This window comes from Sebastes umbrosus, chromosome 3 (genome assembly GCF_015220745.1).
Source record: "Sebastes umbrosus isolate fSebUmb1 chromosome 3, fSebUmb1.pri, whole genome shotgun sequence".
NCBI lineage: Eukaryota > Metazoa > Chordata > Actinopteri > Perciformes > Sebastidae > Sebastes > Sebastes umbrosus.
In genome coordinates this window covers 11,019,178-11,033,855 of record NC_051271.1, presented here as the reverse complement: position 1 = coordinate 11,033,855, position 14,678 = coordinate 11,019,178, and the positions used below count along the sequence as shown (strand labels likewise).

Genomic DNA, 14,678 nt, shown 5'->3' with positions numbered 1-14,678 from the left:
ACTGACAGCCGTGAAACATCCCGCTCCTCCTGTACGTTCTGTTCTCTTCCTCCACAACCCAATGGAGTGTTTCCGTACCTAAACTGTGCTGCTCCCCGTTCCTGAATCACTGCCGCCCTGCCTCATGCATTCTCCACGGAACATTGCCATCAATCATGCGTAGCAGCAGTGGCCTAGGGACTAGCTGTCAATCTACGTGTGTGTACTTATGAAACAGTGTGAGTATGTGTGTGTGTCTATCTGCACTCAAACGGGAAGCTCCATTAGGGGCTCTGCCACAACAATAGAAGAGTGTGTGTGTGTGTGAGGTTGATGTCTGCTGTCATTTGAGTATGGGGCAGAAAACACAGGGGCTGGCAGCTTGGGGTGAGGTAACACAAAAGCCTGCTAGCATCATAAGCAAGGGGCCACAGCACTTCACAACCCATGCATCTCTATCCTTACTCTGCTGTTCTCTTGACATTCTCCATCTGATTTGATCGCTCACTCATTTCCCTCTCTGCCACACTTTTATTCTACCTGTTTCAATCTCTATATTTCCCAGCACTCTCTGTCAAGTGTGCTCGCCCGTGTCTTTATTTTGTCCTCCTTTGCTTGCTCTTTTGCAGCGTTTAGATGGAAAAAAAAAAAAATCTTGTGATGAATTCATCACTGGCGTCACTCAGGACGCTGTGAAAGATGCTGTAGGGAACTACAGGAACATGACATAACAGCTTCATGAAACATTTATAGAGAAAAAGGCTAGAGGTTGTACTCATGGGGACTGACATATCTTCCCGCGTTTAAGCTCAGGAAGCTTTGAGTAAATGCGCCGTGACAACTTCATGATGTCAGCTAACCTAAACGTTGTGCTCTTTGCCAAGACTGATGCCACAAGAACAAGTATGTGACACAAAACGAAAATACAATTACAAATTCGGTTACGATTTTTTTTGCTCTATGTGTATGCCCTGCACATGCATGTGGGTGACACATTTTGACAGATGTGTTATAGGAAAAATCTCATGTTACATTGCCTTCACATACCAGTAGAAGTATAATAAACGTGGCTTTTAAACAGCCACATTCCACCGCAGGAATGTAAGAAATCTTTATATTCTTTCTGCGCTGTTGCTGCATTGGCACTCTGTCCTGAGGATAAAGCTAATTTGCAGCGTTAACTATGATATGGCTGTCCCGAATACACATTTTTGGGCTCCGGAGCTCCGCTCTGCTCTGCTGGCGCAGCCTCGAGCCTCGCTGCCTCAGCTGTCTGGGCTGGACTATGGTGGTGTGCGGTGACCAGATGTGCTACTTCACTCCGTTTAAGAAATCTTGTATGCCAATGTTTTACTGCTTCAATTTTCATTGAACATTGGAAAGTTGAGACTTTGATTCTCACAAACCGTCGTTTTGGTTACGTGAGGTTGGCACGGGTTACCATGGTTGCACGTCTCCAACTGGAAAGGATGCTCTCAGGAAGTGGCGACATAAATTACTGCTCAGTGCAGATAAATACATACATACTACTGTTTATTCACACAAAAGTATGTTGAACGATAGTACACCTATCGAGTATGTAGCGCATAGTATGTGATTTCGAATGAAGCCCCAGTTCATAATACTGCAAATACATAAATATTGCATACTTTCATCAGTGGGCCATCAGCTCCATCACCATTGTGTTACCTCATTTGGCAATAGATAGTGACTTGACATTTATTTAATTGAAAATCTTCAAGATTGCCACTTAACTTAAAGAAATTAATAATTATTGTTGAATTGAATGAACTGTGGTCCCTCAATAACTCCTTTTTTCATTACAATTTTGCTCGGAATAATTCATTTTGACAATATTTTTGTACAATAATAACACAATTTGAGCATATCATAATGGTACAATACCACTAATAGCTGATGAGCTCTGTGGTGAGATTGCTTTGACCTCTGCTGTTTACAAGGTCAAGAATAATCTTTCACTTTCAACTTTCTCTTGCTAACATGGATGAGAAGTCCTGAAAATGCTCAGTAAATTTGAACTTCTACGATTCCATGGCAACATGGTAAACTCAATCTACTGAGGAATATTGTTCGGTATGATTGAAAGCTCGGGAACAGCTGGAATGGTTCTATTCTATTGGATTCTATTCTATTCTGTTTGTTTTCCTGACCTGTAGCGGGCCCAGGGGAAGGTGAGACAATGGCAGGCTGGCAGTAAACTTGTTCCTGGAGTTGTCTATCTGTCACCACCCTGGAGGGGCCACAGAGATGCTGTCAGTCTGCACATGATCATCTGACTTGCAGACAGATGTGTGTGTGTGTACGTGGGTGTGTGTATGACTGTGTGTGGCGATGTTTTTCTGTGTGGGTACGACTGCCTGTCTCCGCCTCTGCTCTGTTGCCGAGAATGCTCTTGTTGACTTCTCACTGGGTAAACAGAGGGATCGTAAATCCACAACACAAAAGGTAGAAGGCAGCGAGGAGAGAGGAGGAGGAGAGGGAAAATGAACTTCCCCTGGCAAGTTTCCCACATCGTCAGAAAAGCGGCAGACGGTGAGTGAGAGAGAGAGACGGGGGAAGAGTGGAACAGAAGCAAAGAGAAGAGGGATTTGAATTAAGGCAGAAGTTTCACAGAACTGAGACGAAGTGTCTATTATACTTGTGTGGTCTTCTTAATATGCTAAGATGATTACTTTCTTGCAGTTTTTCCTTAAAAGTTACTGCCTCCTTGCCTCCACAGACACACACACACACACACACACACACACACACACCGTCCTGAACAGTATGAAGGGATGGATCCAGAGGGGTAACAGCAAAAATGATAATCTGACTGGAGGGCACAAAGCTTTCTAGGCTGGATAGTAGCACCGACATTGAATAGGGCTGCATACTGCGATAACGCACTGCCCCTATGGCTGGAGTGCACACACACACACACACAAACGTACACGCACTCACTTTTCGCTCAGTTGTGCACCGAGCAACACACACACGCAAATGCACGCAGATACACACACCCGAGCAGAAATTTACTTTTTCACTCACTCGCATTACACACACACACAGAGCTTGTGGCGAGTGGCTCGAGCTCGCTGATAAGACAGAATGGAGCACTTCAAAGCAGCGATACTTGGAGATAGAAAACAACCTCAACTAATAGAACCTCCCTCAAAATGGCTGCCGGGCACCACCACCACCACCACCACCACCCCGTTCCACAGCGAACGTTCCCGCATGCAGACACATCACCACTCGGCCCTGTTGGCTCATACCCGTTGCATAATCATGTCATCCTTCTGCTGAGGTCGGAGACACCTGCAGCAAGTTTGCCAATTACGTGCTTCGTTCTTAATCGGGGGGAAGTTCCCTTGTTCAAAGCAAAAAGCTAATGATACCGACCGCTTTTTTGTTTTTCTGTTTAATAATGTAGGGAAACATCAGCGTATTCATTTAAAGTCCATACCGCGGCCTTTCCTATTCTAGACATGCATTGAATTTATGTCAACTCTATGAGGACAACAGGTATGAATATATAGAGGTATTGAGCACAATCCTATTACTGTGTTAGAGCTGTAGCCTCTGGCGTCTGACCCTGTGGCTATTCAATATTTTCCTCCCCATAATTTATCACCATGGCCCATCATTTGAAAATTAAGATTGTATCCACTTTTTTTAATATATATATATTTAAAAAATCCGAATAAAGCACAGCCGTGGTGACGCGCTCTGCCTGCTGCTCTCTTCTGTATTTATGTCCCGCGAGGCTGTGGGTTTCCCCTCCACCCTGTTGTCCTGGCTGGGCCTGCTTAATTTGGCATGTGCTTTTTTGGCAGAAGAGAAGCGGCGCGTAGGCCAAATGCACGCCGAGGACCCGGCTGGGGCAATCCAATCGATAAGGACACACTGCAGTCAAGGAACAGGTGCAGCAGACTCTCTGAAGCAGTCTCTGCTGAGACGGCTGTGTCGTAATCTATTTGGGAACGAGGGAGATAGGCAGGCGGGGAGGGAGAAGACAGAAGGGAAAAGACGAAGGAGGGAGAGGGGAGAAGTGAGAGGGGGAGTGTACACTAAGGTGTGAAAGACACTCTGTAGTCATGTTGCCTTGTATAATACTGTTTACTGGTGCACCGGATAGTGGACTCCTTTATTGTGTAGCAGTATGACTTGGACCATTCAGAAATGAGATCCAATAAGACGTATGAAATGTTCTGATTCTAGGATTAACAACTACAGAATGGCTTTTAATTAGGGCTGTCAAAGTAACCACGATAATAACATGTTAATGCAAATTTGTTGTAACGCCACTAATTTCTTTAATGCATTAACACATCGATCTTTTGGAGTTCGTCACGGGCTCAGTTTTAAAGCTAGAGAGAAGATATCATCTATGTATCATATGAAACTAGAAAACCTAAGGAATCCATTGGTACAAATTGGTTAAATAACGCTGCAAACTTGCGCTAAATTTTGGCGGGGAAAAACTGTCATGGCCATTTTCTAAGGGTTCCTTTGACCTCTGACCTCAAGATATGTGAATGAAAATGGGTTCAATGGGTACCCACGAGTCTCCCCTTTACAAACATGCCCACTTTATGATAATCACATGCAGTTTTGGGGCAAGTCATAGTCAAGTCAGCACACTGACACACTGACAGCTGTTGTTGCCTGTTGGGCTGCAGTTTGCCATGTTATGACTTGAGCATATTTGTTATGCTAAATGCAGTATCTGTGAGGGTTTTTAGACAATATTTGTCATTGTTCTATGTTGTTAATTGATTTCCAATAATAAAGATATACATACATTTGCATAAAGCAGCATATTTGCCCACTCCCATGTTGATAAGAGCATTAAATACTTGAAAAATCTCTCTTTTAAGGTACATTTTGACCACATAAAAAATATGTGATTAATTTGCACATTTAATATTTAACATTTTAATCGATTGACAGCCCTAATTTTAAACCTTTTTTTTTTTTTGTATTTACATACTATCCCAAAATTGGAAGACTAACATTTTGAATTCAAAGGTTTGCAAACAATCATAACCTGCCTTTTTTTTTTTGACAAAGCTGAATCATGTCAAGTGGTGTGAACAATCAGGTCTGTCAAGGACTTTACACACAGACAGTATGCACATTCATTCACTCACACACACACACACACAAACACACTCACACAACTTGTGTGTGACAAGCCAGAAATGTGCTGAGGGTGAGTCTAATCAGTGATCTGGTGAAAGAGGGTCTCCACTTCAACCATTAACTCCTGTTATTCTCTCCACTTTAGCATGTTTCCAACATTTCCTGCCCTGCTTAGCCATGTCACTTGATTGCAATCTGGTGTCAAGGAAGGCGAAAAGGGAGAGGAGGGGGGAGGGGAGGAGAAGAGAGGGGTGGGTGGTGTAAATAAGTGGAGAGGGGACAAAGACAATAGAAATGCCATGCTTGACTTCCTTAGGAAATGGAACTCTGTGATTCGAGCCATTAAGAGTTCAAAGGTGAACCTTTACGTTTCCGTAAACTGACAGAGTGGCAAATCGAGGTCATCTCCATATAACTGTATTTAATAGATTAGATGAGAATGCCAGCGTTTGATTACTCTCTGATTAAGATTGAGGATATCACTTTGGACACTTTAAATATTTGATTGAAGTAAGCAATGGGCTAGGATAATTGAGTTTTTATTTGTAGTTACATGGATGTCACACTTAGTTACAGAGTTTTGACTTTTTCAGAACTAAAATAATGCTTGAGCAAATTGCACTCAAGCTCTCAAACGGACCTCTGAAAATCTTGTTTTGTTCATTTTCTTGTACTTAGCTATTGTTAAGAAGCAAACTGTCAAGTTTGAGTTGTTTTTCCACTATTAATTATTGTTTTGTACAGCATAATTTGGAGTTTGGGAAAATTTGCCGAACAGTAGATGTGCAAAGGTTTGGTGTTTGACTTGTACTGTAGCAACAGATTTTAAAAGTTGTGCAAATTGAATATTGCACATGTATTTTAAAGCATTGATAAGATCTTACAGTGAATCTTTGATAAGTTATTTTGATAAAAGTTGTAGTCATTATTATAAAAGACATGTTGTAAAACAGTGTATTTTTGTCTCCTTTGACACCGTCTATATTTGGCCTGTAAATATCTCCAGGGTTGCTCCGGAAACTTTAATAATGATGTGTCTTTCCTCTTACACCAAGGTGTAAAGGTGCTGGTTCTACATGCTATCCGGTTGTCTCGCCTGAACTTAAGAACGTAAGTAGATCGTCACCTTTTAAAGTGAGACAACACCAGGAGGAAGACATTTAGTAAGGAGAAGGGGTAGCAGGAGAAAATGAGACCGAAATGAGGAGAAAGAAAATAAGGGTGAAACAAAGCTGGGAAAAGCAGCGTGTACAAAATCTATTTAGTTTTATCCCAGTTTGCCCCTCCCTTCCCCAAGATGCAGATAACATGAATAATTTTGCGACTTTGTTGGGAAAACTTTCTAAAGTGTGGCAAGGCAGACTGGAGATGATAAATTATTCAAATGTTTCATCGGAGCCATGCCGCTTGCGTAGGGCAGGCCTCTATAATATGCATGTAAGAAGACATGATGAAACAACTCCATAAACAGTAGAGAGTGAGAGAGTGTTTGGGGAGCGAGGGGCGGGAGGAAGGGGTGATGCAGAGACAAGTGACTTTGACTCTGACTCTGTGCAAGGCATTCACGCGCTAGGCCTCTATAATATATACATCTAAGGACACTTGATGAAATGGCTTTGTGGGATGTGGGAAAGGGTTGGGCGCAGAAAAAGGGTTGCAGATTAAGCGGGAGATAAGGACGACAGAGAGGAAAACAGTGGAGTTAAAGAATGATGCACGAAAAGGGGAAATTGATATTCCTGCCATTGTGAATAGTACGTGTTTGCGTGAGAGACGGGGAGAGAAGGGTATTTGCAGTAAGGCAGTCCACTTTCTTCTCAAGTATCAAGGGAGGAAAAATGTGCATTTCAAAAAGATCATTTTCTGCTGCCTGATGTGATGGAATGCATGGGAGTAAACCTTTATACTATCTGTTGGCCCAAGGTGAACTAAACTTGGCTTTTGTTTTTATTTCTTCCCCGTGATGTTTAAATTCGTATGCTTAAAGCAAACCTCATGTGATATACAGGGCTAGGCTAGATGTTTAAATTTTTTGATACAGGGGTTAATTCAATGCTTCTTTCAATTACCTATGCTTTGAGGGATATAAACACTTTTTCTAAACGCTTTTAAAAAAAAAAAGACAAAACTGTCTAACGAAAAGGGAAACAGCACAAAAGCATAATAGGTCCCCTTTAAATTGTAGTAGTACAGAATTGGCAAATTCAATGAAGATATATCTGATAAAGATGTAAACTTTTCAGAATAAGTCCAGACAGTGCAGATGCTTCAGAGCGACCTCTTCTAAAGTGTGCAGTGAGCTGCCTTTGTTAGCCAGTTAGACAGACAAAACACAGTAATTGGTGCTTTCTGTGTTGTACCCCAGTTGCACTCAGTCCTCTCAGTGGCCTACTCTTACTGCATGGCCCATTTCCTGTCTCATTTTATATCTTTTAAGAAGTCCATATGAGCCGAAACAAAAACAGGGCGAGCATTATGCTACATCGGTAATAAGTGGAAACCCTCAGAATGGCCCCTTTCCTTGGCCTGTTTCCTGAACTGAGTATGGAAAAGAAAGGGGAAAAAAACACACCAGGGCTGGAACATGGAAAGTGTACCTTACAGTATATGCTTAATATATTTATACTGATCCTAAACAGAAAGTCCTAGACAAGTCTAGAGGGAATGAAGAGCGAAATGTTCGTTCTGCACACAACAACAAAATCAAACTTGGATGAATCGACCTGTCGCCTCGTTTTGTGAAGAATGGGAAAATCATGCAGTTAAGGTAGTTAATTTATGCCTTGTCTTCATTGAGTGAGGGAGCGGAGCGAGGAGGAGAGCAAAGGAGCGGGGCGGCATTGATTGTATGTATTTATCTCCCGCTGGTCAGCAGTCTGGCTTGTTGCTGTGCACTGGAGGTCATTCTCCACATTGAATCCCCATTGATCTCCTCTTTAGAGCCTCCTGAGACACCCAGAGCTCCATTATGAGAGTGATCACACTCTCAGGCGTGCACCAATAAACACATGTGCACACTCATGAATAGAAAACCACACAACTCATACACATTAGCACCTATTCATGCACATCATTATGCACACATAAACACACGCATACACGCTTTTTTTTGTTGCAGCAAGGCCTCCCCTTCACACGCGCACACTGATCGGTAGAAACCAAGTTTAACGCTGCCTCTCTCTATAATTCCTTGTACTGCGCCTTCTAACTGCGTGTAAGAGCATGCGTTAATTCAGACATCATTTAATAAGACACGCAGCCAGACTGCCTTGACCACTCCATAGAAAGGTGTTGAAAGGCAATTACGCTGGGCAAATAGCCCTTCAGGCTCTAGGGGCCTAAGCCCTTCCATCCAGAAGGAAGGAAGGAAGGAAGGAAGGAGGAGAGGGTGGGCTCTAACCTCACACCACAGTTGAAGGAGTCACTCTGGCTTACACAGTATTCCTCGCCCTTTTCAGACGGACACATCGATGCTGATGTTGACCAGCAAAACTGGATTCATGACCTCTCTGACCTTGGTTGAAAATGGGTCACACACTGTACAGCTTAGATAAACAGGCATATCTATATATTTTTTAACCTTTAATTTGCATTTGACCTGATCTCCTGATTCATACATGACCATACCAGTGTAAAGGAGTCAGTTCACCCGGATTACTCTTATTATTGTTTTACTTACCCCAAAGTAATGAAGACGAATGGAGCTGTGTTTGTGCTCCTCAAAGGATTTGAAAAGCTACACTTTAAACAGCATTACTTGATTTTTTGGCCACTTGGCAGCAGAACAAGCTGTTAACACAACATTAACACATTACCACCTACCTTATAAAATTACTGTGGCAAATGTGTTAGCAAACAGCTGCCTGTTTCTACATTGAGCAGATGAATGTTTGTTCAATATTCACTCTCCTTTTAGCTCTGTTTCTACCAACCCCTTAAGGTTGGCTAGTCGTTAACCTCGTCTGTATGCTACCTGCACGGCACCAAACAGCAGACGGACAGTTTATCAAAGTTTGTTGTTAAAAACAGCTGAACTGTAAACTACTATGTAACTACATTTGCATATTTGGGTCTCTGTGGGCCGCAACAACCAGAGATAAACCTTTGACAGCAAGAATGAATGGGTCAATAATAATAATAAAACAAATTCAAAAACAGGCTGTAGTGGATGTCCTGTATGAAATCAGTATCAGTTCCTCCTCCCTCCAGACACTCCTGGCTTCATTCTTGAGGAATGCATTACGGTTTGTAACGCAGCTGGGGAAGCTAAAGCGAAGGCTGGCAAGTGGTACAGTAAAAGGCAAGAGGCATTTACAGTATGTAAGGCTCCGCATAACACCATTAGAGGTATTCCTCTAAAGGTGCGGATCAGGGTAGTCTTTCTTTATGATGTCTCTGTGAGTTATTCTTTGGTTGACTAAAGCAGAAACATTTGCGACTCTGCAGACACCTACAATATAAAATGGTATTGGTATATCTATGGCCAGCTCTAAAAGTCTTCTCAAGTTTTTTTTGTTTGTTTTGAATTCTGAGAACAAGCAGATATCATGGGAAGGGTGGGGGGAGGACAGTCATAATTGAGAACCGTGACAGCACAGATGGTGCTTATTCTTTTTCTTCCTTTTTAAGTCATTTTGCAGAATTAATTATTAGAGGAAGATTAGTGGCTGTAAGTATTCCTTATGTCACAACAAAAAAAGCATTTCTCATTATGAATATTCAAATTAATGACTATTAAAAGCATTGTATATATGCCAAGGTGAAGATTTAAAACATCACATCACAGCCTGTCCAATAAAGTACTCAAACCTGGAGCTTTTTTCTTCTTATTACACATGGTATTAAGTAAAACAAAAGACATTAAGAATGGCAGGAGGAGGACAAGGAAGAGGTGGAGAAAAAGGACCTACCATTGTTGCCGAAGTCCAGCGAGTACTTGACCACGTGGTAGTTATTCCACACGTACAGCAGGTTGTCTCTCGGGTTGTAATCCACTGCAGCGATGTACTGGTAGGAATTAGGGAACGGTATGTTAACCGTCATCTCCTTGCTCTTATCGGTGTTGTACATGTAGTCGATTTTGTTCCCCGTTCCTTCATTGTCGTCGTCTTCGTAAACGGTTTTGACCACGTACAGGACTCCGCAGATCATGAAAGCGTTGGACGCGGAGCGTTTGTCGTAGGTGGTGTCCCAGGAGCCTTCGATGCGCAGGGTATAGGGGTTGAGCTGGCTCACCACGATGCGCCCGTTGTTCTGCTCTGTTGCATAGATCACCCACAGTCCATTCTCGTCCACCGCTAGGTCAATGTCCGACTTGCCCCCCCAGCGGTACGGCGAGGTGTCGTGGTAGTTGGCGTTGGCAATAATGGCCTCGCCGCTCTTGATGCGAGTGCGCAGGTCAAACTTTACAATGTTGCGGGTGCGCTCCTTGTTGAAGAACAGCGCGCCGTCATAGACGACAAAACCGGTCCCATCCACACGATGTGGGAGTTTATAGGTGGTGGTGGGACGGCCCGCGATGAAGTCCTCTTTCGATGAGTACTCTGTCAGCGTGTCCGTGCGGTACGGCGTCCACGGCATGTAGTAGATCTTGTCTGAAGCCTGCAGCGGGTCTTTGCACCACGCTCCGGACTGGTGATCCGACTCAAATAGATGTTCACTTTGGTACACTCCTCGCAGGATGCCGGGGCAGAGGAATACTGAGGAGCAAATGACAAAAAATTCTCGGCTTAGATGCATTTTTATGCAGTCGCTGTAAAATGTCAACTATTCTCTGTAGATTTTCCAACAGTGCCTGTGAAATGTTTGCCTCTTTTCATGAATGTTAAATTGTGCTGTAACTCAACCCTAACCACCAGTGAATGACGATGACACGATAGGCTTACTGTGTTGTGATTTGGATGTTGTATAGTTACTGTCATTCTTAAGGACAGCAACAGCATGCCTCCCATTCAACAGATAATACCCTGCTCTCACAGCTAAGAGAAAAAGAGAAAATGGCACATTTTGTTCTACTTCCCCCCCCCCGCCCCCGCCTCCCTCTTTCCCTCAATTCCCACTTCTCCCTCCCTCCCTTCCTCCCTCCCCGGCTCCTCATTAGTCTCATAGCTCTTTCTTCCTTTCCCTCCCTTTCTATCTCTGTCAGGAACAACCAACTGTAGCGCCGAACACGTCTTTTATCGCCTGCTGTTTCTGCAATTGTTACAATAATTCATTTCCCACTCGGTTCCTCTGTATTCCCATCTTTGAATACTGGGGTCATGTTTTATGAGTGATGCGGGACACGTAGTAAATTCTGGGAAGCCAGTGCGACCGGAGTCGTGGGGACCTTTTGTAATTTAACTGGAATGTCGTCACATACGCACACACACATACACATACACACAGAGGCGTGCCAGATGTGCATTATGGTTTTCCCATTCTTCCCAATAGCAATTTCAGATCCCACGCAAAGAGCTGGGAATATTGATTGAATTTTCATTGGCTATTCAAAGCACTGGCACAGTTTTCATATCATGGGGAAGCATTTTAAAATATTAAATGTCAATGCAATTCTCTCTTCATTGGCTCCTCGTAAAAACGTGCTCGACCCGTGGAGAGTTTGTCAAGTGACATTCTACGCGATACCATGAAATAATACGGGGCCTAGAGTGTGTCTAATGAGAACCAGTGTTTCCAAATTGCCTCTATATGCTGAGATCAAGCTGTCTTAAAATAGCAGCAGTGACTTTGAAAGAGATGTCATTCTGCCATGAGGTACAAAACGCTTCAGGCGCCGGCATCAAAAGTGACACCCAACCCCCGGATTTTTATCGTGTGTGCATGTGTGAACGTGGGCGTGCTTGTTCCACAGACTCACCTTTTTGTTCCACTTCTGCATGAGCCATAGGCAAACGAGAGAGAAAGAGACAAGAGACAAAAATAGATTAATGATGCAATAATAAGGAAATCATGATAATACAATCTCAGATCTTCATAATCATTCTCATATTTCATTCTAACCTTGTGAGAGTGCCAGGATGCTCTCCATGTGTGATTGGTAATAACATTACGTAAGCGTCTGAGGAGACTGCACTGCAACGGGGGAAGCTATCTGACAGTAATGCATCTCGCGTATGTCACACACACACACATATGGGGGAGCAGACACACACGTGCCACGCAGACATAGAGAGAGGAAGAGCGATGCTGACGGCAAACACACACACATACAAGAGCATGACACGATGTAGAAAAACACACACGGATTCATAGTATGTATGGCGGTCCACGACTAAACACAGCTATGCAAACCGACCTGAGATAATGAGCTCTTTAATATATGCTAATAGCAACAGAGCAATGAAAACCAGAAAATTGATTTGATTATGGGATTGCATTTCAGTGGACCAGCCAAAGCTGCCACATTAAAACGCTTTCTGATGCACAGTGGGTGAGCCGACGCTTTGTGTATGTCACCTACTCTGTGCGACTCTGTGTACAAGTGCACAATCATCTGTGTGTGGAGGTGGGAGCGTGCTGAATTCACTGGTTTGCTTCAGCCCCAACACCAATTCCCTGTCTATTATATTCAAACCGTTATCCTCAGAGCTTCGGCGGAGGGTTGCTCGCATCGCCCCGCAATGAAATGTGCACACTTGCTCCAAGCGTCTTAAACATACGAATTGCATTCCACCTTGCTCCCTGGGGGGACTGAGTGGAATGTGAACATGGCAGAAACCTAATCCTGCAGGCACTGCCCTTGTGTCTTTCAAGACCGTTAGAGACCTGCTGAATGGAACTGGTCCCCCGAGAGAAGAGAGGGAGAGGAGGGGAGGGTAGGAGAGAGGAGAGGAGAGGAGAGGAGAGGATACGAGAGGAGACCGGCAGAGTCCTCAAAGGAAAAAACATTTAGAAGGACTTCCGGATGGCACATGTTTATATATAGCACAAGTGCACTACATATTGCACAGTTCATGCATAAATTCTTTTAACACATTAAAGCCTAAGCTCATCACCGACCACAAGACATATACAAACACGTGTGACACACACAAACATGAACGCACACTCAACACACAAGCGACCATTAAATCCGGGGCTCATGAAAAATGCATGGTAACTGGTGCGGCTTAGCACAACTCCCGATAAATAAGCAATCTCTGGGAGGAGATCGTGTTAAACCTAAAACAAGTGTGTGTATGTGTGTGTGTGCCGTTACTAGTGAAGATATAAAATGGTTCACCACAAAGAAGCAGTTCCCTCGTGACAAAAGCTGGGAGAGAAAGCAGATAGTGTGTCCGCGCAGAGTGTGTGTGCTCGATGGAACGGCAGATATTGATGTACCAAACGCGCACACACACCTATTTAAACAATACAAAGAGACACGTTGTGGTTGAGACGACGGGGATTAATGACACAGAACAACAAGGACTTCGCATCACCTGAGTGTCTCATACAACCCACCCAGACACAAAGGAAAACACGCAGTTCAAGGTTGACAGCGACTAATAGATTTCAAATGAAAAAGTGTGGCGGCAACAAGTACACCAAATGGCAACCCAAAATGTCAAACAAATGTCATTCAATTTGTATCGCCGCTTGTTGTTTCACTAGATTAGCAGACGCCCCGTCGGCGACCTCATTGCAAGATTTTATTTTTTTTCGAGGCATCTCTGGTTTTAATCTCCATGACAAGGCTAAGAAATGAAAGTTTTTCCACAAATCGTTCATCTTTCAGTGACAGAGTGAATATAGGTCGGCGAGATGTTTGTTGGAAGTTTTCTCAAGGTTAGCTCAAGCACGCAAGGTGAGCATGCAAAAGGTGAGGTCTTTTGTGCTACTGCTAATTTAGCGGCAAGAGTGCAGAGAAAAAACTATGACACAAAATGTCCTTGCTTCCAGGAAAACGTCAACAAGAGAGTATCCTTGACTAATCATTTGCATAACCACTTAGACGGCGCTGTTGAATAGTTACAAAAAAAAACCTCATTCTGCTAATTTATTCCCAGCAAGGCTTTGGATGAATATTAGAAAACAATAGCGGAACAATAACAACTAACAGAAATGCTCTGTTGTGACAATGTGTCGCCTATCTAGTTTCATATTCATAAAAAAACATCTAAATATTCATTAATAGCTGCGTTGGTATCCTCTAAATTTTTTTAAAACTTTTTTTTTTTAATCACATGAACCGCTCCGTACCGTCTCTCTCTCTCTCTCTCTCTCTCTCTCTCTCTCTCTCTTTCCATTTCTATTTCTCATCTGCACACAGAAGCAGTGTTAACCTGACTGTGGTGCGGTGTAAAGATAATTAGCATTTTTATTGAAAGCATACGGTTTATTAAGGAGGTATTCGTCTAGGAGGAAAAAGAGTGTGTGCTCATGAGTGTGTGTGTGTGTAATATGCGTGTTTGCGTTGGGCGTGTGCGTGTTCCTGCAGACGATTGGCGACAGCAGCCTTACCACTACTATCTCTGATCTCCAATCAGCTCAGCCCGGCTAAAGCCCAAGGTCATTTGTGGACACAGACAGTTTTCTTCTTCCTCTCTCTCTGCTATTCTATTATTTCTCTC

The 14,678-nt window shown here is 43.2% G+C and overlaps 1 protein-coding gene and 1 long non-coding RNA gene across 14 annotated transcripts in view; one reads left to right on the top strand and one right to left on the bottom strand.

The window, feature by feature from the left end:
* Positions 1 to 14,678, bottom strand: part of adgrl3.1 (adhesion G protein-coupled receptor L3.1) — a 135,433-nt gene that overhangs the window by 52,794 nt on the left and 67,961 nt on the right. For all 13 annotated transcript variants that reach the window (XM_037761904.1, XM_037761926.1, XM_037761955.1 and 10 more), the window contains exons 6-7: positions 11,984 to 11,998; positions 10,035 to 10,823 (exon numbers count right to left, since the gene is read on the bottom strand). In XM_037761904.1, the coding sequence (XP_037617832.1) occupies positions 10,035 to 10,823; positions 11,984 to 11,998 (804 nt within the window). The remainder of the gene's footprint in view (positions 1 to 10,034; positions 10,824 to 11,983; positions 11,999 to 14,678) is intronic.
* On the top strand, positions 2,065 to 7,168 carry LOC119483677. Its single transcript, XR_005205774.1, has 2 exons — positions 2,065 to 2,532; positions 6,180 to 7,168. It is a non-coding gene; the product is annotated as an uncharacterized LOC119483677 (long non-coding RNA).